This window comes from Adiantum capillus-veneris, chromosome 19 (assembly GCF_014529385.1).
Source record: "Adiantum capillus-veneris isolate H3 chromosome 19, ASM1452938v2, whole genome shotgun sequence".
In the NCBI taxonomy this organism is placed as follows: Eukaryota; Viridiplantae; Streptophyta; class Polypodiopsida; order Polypodiales; family Pteridaceae; genus Adiantum; species Adiantum capillus-veneris.
Window position 1 is genome coordinate 19,253,948 of NC_140949.1, and position 6,578 is coordinate 19,260,525.

At 43.9% G+C, this 6,578-nt stretch overlaps 1 protein-coding gene across 4 annotated transcripts; it reads right to left on the reverse strand.

Moving 5' to 3' along the window:
• Positions 1-957: 957 nt before the first annotated feature.
• LOC147433659 (uncharacterized) lies at positions 958-3,208 on the reverse strand. Of its 4 annotated transcripts, XM_086490313.1 has the most exons (5): positions 2,822-3,208; positions 2,630-2,732; positions 1,420-1,660; positions 1,235-1,338; positions 958-1,100 (listed from the first exon to the last, which is right to left on the reverse strand). In XM_086490313.1, the coding sequence occupies exons 1-4, from the start codon at positions 2,835-2,837 to the stop codon at positions 1,246-1,248; spliced, it is 453 nt and encodes a 150-aa protein (XP_086346439.1). In that variant the 5' UTR covers positions 2,838-3,208; the 3' UTR covers positions 958-1,100; positions 1,235-1,245. The 4 variants fall into 4 exon arrangements, 1 of the variants encoding a protein (XP_086346439.1); XR_015185287.1 differs by lacking the exon at positions 1,420-1,660 and having other exon boundaries at positions 2,822-3,202; XR_015185285.1 differs by having other exon boundaries at positions 1,235-1,660; positions 2,519-2,732; positions 2,822-3,200.
• Between the last annotated feature and the right edge of the window lie 3,370 nt (positions 3,209-6,578).

The window sequence follows — 6,578 nt, forward strand, 5'->3', positions numbered from 1 at the left end:
AAATTGAAAGGGGCACAAGGTCATGGTTATTCGGTATTGAGGCTATCCACACAAGCAAAAAAATATACATGACCATGTATCAAATGGAAAGCCCGTTTAGATAATTGCACCCACCATCCACTCATAAACTATGCACAGAATCGGACAGGAAAATCAAAGAACTACACCCGAACAAAGCCCCAAACACGTGCATGTTAGAGACTACAGCTGACGTAGATCCACACTCACTACATCACATCAGTAGACATCCAGCAAGAAATCAAGCACACTTAAATGACATCCAACACCAACACAAAAACTACAACTTATACATGCCAACTAGTAAACAAAAAGACCAACAATGGTAAGCTCAAGAATGCTTCCTCAAACCAATGTCCACTGCACTGTCTCATTTTGCCTGACTGCCAGCATTCAACAAATAGGAGATTCTTGTTAGCCTGTTCGACTCTCTTACGGCGGCAGGACTTAATGGGGCACTTGTGCTTGCATGGTCTCATCTTTGCTAGAATTATTTATACATTTTATCAACCATTGGATGAGGTTTGATATGGACGCCGTCTACTATGGATCCGCCTATTTGTGGATGTTTCTTGTGTGTCAATGCTACTAATCCCCGTTTGAAATATCGGCTTCTGTATTGCTGGTGAAAAGTTGGTTTGTGCATCCGTCTGCTTTTACCTTCCACAAGGTGTTGCATAGAAAATGGCATGGTCTGACAACAGGGAAAACAGTAGATAAACCATCTTTTTCACTAGTACCAAAGTCTAGATTTCAGATAGCAACTAGGCATGCAATCTTTGGAAAAGTTTCCAAGTATGCACAGAAGCTTTGGTTGCATTGCATATAGCAATATCTCAAGAAAGCGCGTGCATAAATATACATGCAGCTTCAAAGTATTTCTGGTGGTAAAAACAGTGTCATACTGTTCTAGTATGTGAACTTACCATTTAGGAAGGTAGCTAGGTTGCAAAGAAGCTATGAGTAGTTGTACTTCAGGGCACTTGTGACTTGCCGCCCGCTCCTCTTTGCACAAGAATGCAACTCGCTCCAGCAACAAGCTTTCCAAACTTGCAAGCCGCATTTGAGAACCGGCAACCGCTCTACACGCACGTGGAAATGGTGTTTAGTGCCTCAAGCATGCACACCATTAAAAGCAGTAGACATACTTTTCAAGAATAGAATTATGAGCAGCGAAGGTGAAGACAATTATGTTGCAGGCAGTAGCAGCACTTACGTTTCTACGTCTTAGAAAGCAATCATGATAGGGAATCTGCCCATTATCCAAACTAGGGTAGCAACTTGATTAGACGGTTGACATGAAGAGCAAGGCTTCAGCAACTGCATCAAAAGATAAGATGGTTTATGTGAACAGCAGGGCTTTCAGCAGTTCAGCTTATAGCAGTAATTCTCCAGCCATTCCTTATCTTGCCAGCATTTCAGCCAGCTTTGGCCTTCCGTCATCTGATAGCAAGATAGTGGGAAGCTCAAGCGGGAAAAAGAGCATGGTCCAACTGCAAGCGGCGCAATAGCTCCAAAGGGATTTGCTGTCGCACCGCAAATTGATGGTAAGAATATGAAAACAATGCAATAGTTCACGGAGTCCTTGGCGACAATGACCCTTCCGTTGGATGCGAAAGTCACCACACAAAGATCCAGCAAACTGTTCATCCACAATCAGGAAACATAAATGGAGGACCCGAGCTTGCAGGGGAAGATGGTCATAGGGACTTCTATGGGAGTAGACCTCTTTACAGCATGCTAAAACTTCATAGGAGGGCTTACCCATGCAACGCTGGGTTCAAGATCAGGGGGGTTTCCGAGATGAAAACAGAGGATGATTACCTCAGCCACATCTTCTCGGAGCATATAGAAAAAATATGCAAAACCTCAGACAGCAAGAAGCATGCGTGCAAATACACATACATACACCAGATCATCAATGTCAATAAATAAAAATGATGCCTTCCAGCAATGCCGGTATAGCAATGCATTAACGATACTCCACATTGTGGCGGTTAACATAGTGTAAGTGGTGAGGAAGCTCACAAGCTGGCCGTGAAGGTCGTTCAAGTTGAGGATAGCCTAGACAATTCATGCATGTCGACGGTTCCTCTAGCCAGATGTAAATTTTAACATAAGAACTTGCTCAATGACACAATCTGCCCAGACAGAGCAACAATTCTCACAGTACCACATCAACTCAACAAAGTTAAAACGGGTGTAGGAATTCAAACAATCAATAAAATTATTGCATTAACGCACTTGCAATCCACACTCTCCCACACCCATACAACCAATCAATGAATGCAAAACCATTCACTTCAAATAACCTTCACAAGGACAAACCGCACTTTCACTCGCAACCACAACCAGTACGATCAAAAAGCCCTGCAAGAAGCCATAATCATCCCAAAACAAAGAACATCGGCATCTCGCAGCTTCAAGGCAACTCAGCAAAGGTAAAATACTCCTGGGATTCACAACAAAATGGAAATAAATGCATGGAATGCCTTCTCACCCCCCACGCTTCCAACATCAGCATCTCGCAGCTTCAAGGCAACTCAGCAAAGGTAAAATACTCCTGGGATTCACAACAAAATGGAAATAAATGCATGGAATGCCTTCTCACCCCCCACGCCCGGAACCTCCCCTAGTTCGTGCAACTCTCTTGCAACCTTTTGGAGCCGGGCTGAGCTTACTGCATGGCATCTGACCACAATTCAATGTGGCCTCTGAAAACCAACCAACATAACATAAATAATAGATCACAACAACACATGTAAGCATCAACAGTAACGTAAGATCCATAAACGTAGGAAACCTTGCTTGAAGTCCATCTCCTCGCTAGTAATCAGGCATCAAGACTCATGCACTCGTCGACATTGAAACTCTCTGCAAAATGAGAATTTGAAGCCATTCTGAAAGACACAACTATTATATACAAATACTCCCCCTGTCCTCTTCACATGCGAAACGCAACCAGCGCATAAGAATCTCATTAAACGTGCACTGACTCCCCTGCACAATCAGCACAGAAACCATGCGACCATTAACACCCTCGTCCACACGTTGGAGTCAGAAGGATGCGCAGCCTTCGAAACGCCAAATAGGAAAAAATTAAAGGCTCAACCTGCCATGTGGCACCCATCCCTCAAAGCTAACCCAATGTCACGATTTGCACCATTTTTTCGACCTTGCACTAAGGCCTTCTCTTGCAGGCCAAAAAAGGTATAGAGAGAGAGAACATTTTATTTATAAAAAAATTTTGATAAGGTCAAACCTCACGCTGAGTTCGGAGTTCTGCCTAGGAAGGAAAAAAAGCATCTATACTTCTATTCTATACTATATATGATGGAGACCTAAGCCTTGGAAGTTAAAATGGGTTTCCATCACATAAAGTGGATGTCCTCAATTGAAGCATTGTGCAGTGTAAGGACCTTGAGCCTTGAAAGTTGAAATGGGCTTCCATCACATAAATGCACCTCGACGACCTTGGCACGGTGTTCGGGAAAAATATGTCTCAGCTTAATACCATGTCGTTTTCAATTTTAAAAATGCCGGTTGAGGGCAAGGGGAAAAGGAGAATCTCAGCCCAAAATAGAGAAAAATAGTGTAAAAACCCAAAAAAAATCACCTAATTTTTTAAACTTTCCTCTTGACAAAATCACGAAAAGGAATTTTGTATGTTTGAAAAAACGATTTTTTTGAACACTGCCTTGATGCTCCTCGGTGGTCACTCACCATTCTTTTCCCGCGATCTACAGTAGTTGCTTAAGTGCGTGCACATTCCGTGTGTGTGACATAGAGAGAGAGAGAGAGAGAGAGAGAGAGAGAGAGAGAGAGAGAGAGAGATGGACAAGGTGGGAGCAAGAGACCACGCGGTTGTTAGTTGATGAGCTTTGATGGGATTGCTGAAACAAATTCTACATTTCAAGCTTCCATGGCCATGAGTAGCTCGAATTGCATGTCTATCGTGGGAGTTGTGAGTGCCTTGCAAGGATACCCATTAACATCCTTAGAGGGACCATCTGCCAATGAAGAGCTTATAGATGTTGTCGCTTCAATTGCAGCTTCCATGGAGACCTTGCCTACACGTACTGTCATAAAATGTAATATCTAACCAACCCAAATGATTTTCTCATATTAAACTAATCACTTGATGTGGGAGAATAAATGGGAACAAGGGTTAAGATACAGATATGCTTATAGATCTATTTCAACAAGGGGCCAATGGTAAAGGGGCCCAAATGAGAGATGGTCTATCAAAAGAGCAAGGTTAACCAATGGAGCAAAAGACCTTAGGGTTGGTTTCATTAAAGTCTCCAAAGGTAAGTGTTGAAAGCCTTAGGACATAGTCTTTAAATTTTAAACTTTAGTCAAGTATAGTCCAAGCAGGCAAGGGGGCAGCTTGCTTAAGCAAGGGTCGTGCTTAAGCAGGGGGGCTGCCTGCTTAACAAGATCAAATATCTTGCTACAAAGAGGGGGGTGAGCCCTACAAAGGAGGGATGTGTGTAGTAAGTATGCACCTCACCAAGGACCCGTACTCTTATGAAAGGAAAGGGGCCACATGTCAAGTGTAGAGGCACATTGCTCAAGCAGGCAAGGGCTGTGCTTAAGCAAGGGGGGTGCTAGCTTAACCTCACAAGAGGGAAAGAAGGACACTTGTCAAGAGACCACACATCTTGCCCCAAAGGGAGCCAAGCTCTCATTGGCTAGAGGGCTACATGGTCCAATGAGCTTCAAGGAAAGCCTAGGGAAGGGGGTCGACCTAGCTACCTCTCTTTCTCTCTCATTTGAGCATCCCACGAGCTCTCTCACTCTCATTCTTCCCTTCACACACTCTTGTGAAGCAAGAACTCCATCTCCTTCTCCAAGCTTGATAAGTTGAGTGCCTACTACCACAAGCTCTTGGCTATGGATACAAATCCACACAAGAGAATGCTTATGCTTGCTTATCAATCTCTCTAATCTCCATTATCACTATGCTAAGCTATGCTACAAGAGCTATGAGTGATTATGTGCAATGGGTTATTGCTTTCTTGTAGAGCTACTTCTACTTCTCTCTTCTTCCTCACTCCCTGCCAGCTCTCCTCACCTTTCATGGTGTTTTGAGGTCTTGGGATTGAGGCTGGGCATTTTCCAAGTTCATGGTAATTATGTTTATTGTTGTTATGCTAATACTTGGTGAGTGAAGCTTTCCATCTTCACCTCATCAAGAAGGTCTCAAGGAACACAATCAGTTGTATTGTAAACAAGTCTTCCGTCATGGAAGAATCTATAATACAAATGCCTATTGGAGGGGGGACCGGTTCCAACTAATCCGGTCCTCTATTGGTGTCAATTTCTCTAAACTCTCACTCTCTTTAACAATTATTGTTCATGCCATGTTAATGAAGTAATGTGTTAGTGTTGCTCTCTCCATCCAGCACTTTCTTTCTCAATCTACATCTACACACAAAGGAATGCTCAATATGTTATTCACTTTCCACTCCAACTCAAATTAAAAGGCTAATTCCATGACACATACTTAGCAAATATCATGCATTTCCCCATTCTAGCCGTGGGCCCACTCCTCTCTCCTTCTTCTTCTCCAGCACGACGTTAAAATTCTCTTCTTCTTCTTCTTCTCCTTCTCCAATACGTGTTGAGCTCGCACAGCTGGTCAGCATCCTCCACTGGCCACAAGGAACCTTACCATCCTTACTAAGAGGAAACAGGCGTGCACCGATCTAAGGTGGACGGGACATCTTCGGCCTGTGGCGGGTTAGAAGCTAAAGAGCCTCCATATGGATGTCAAAGAGCTATCGATGTCACAACACCGTGCTCTACCACCACCACGACTTGCATGCTGTATGAGCGATGCGCCCATTGCTACCTCATGCTGGCTTCGCCGCCACTCCTTCATTGTCTACTGCGACAGTTAGTTTTCTGCACAACTCTCGATTCCTAGCTCGCCAGTTGTCTGCCTCAGTTTTTTGCACAACCCTCAAGTCCCAGCTTGCCATCGACCTCACCTCTTTCTCACAGTCACAGATTTGGTCCTTTGCCATTCCATCACAATTGGTTGCACACCGTGCGTGCCTGCCCACTGAGCCTCTTATTCATTCACTTCCGTCGATGGGGACTCGCAAGAGTGCATAATTTGCAAGATATGTCCAACAACAGGGTCAGGAAGCTCTGGCTATTTTCTGCTGCGATGGATACTCGAAAGAGTGCCTTAATTGCAAGATGTGTCCACCAGCAGGTCAGAAAGATCTTGGATGTTCTCAACAAATGTAGAGAGAGGCATCTCTCCAAATGCAATCAATACACCAGCACCTGTTGATATGTTGATATGGGCAAAAGCCATGTCATGGCAAGAGGGGATTGAGCTTGCGTGGTAGACTAGCCCCTCTGTGGGTAGGAGGTGAACATGCGAGGAATCACGGGGGAGCTAAAGAGCCTCTAGCACAGAGAGGGACTCAATAAAATTCATTTTTCTAACGAATTAGGAATTTAGGATCTCAGTTTCTCACTGTGCAATATGGGTGCCAATTTGTGAAAATACCCTCCTCTTTCTTCACTCTCCTAAGTTCTCT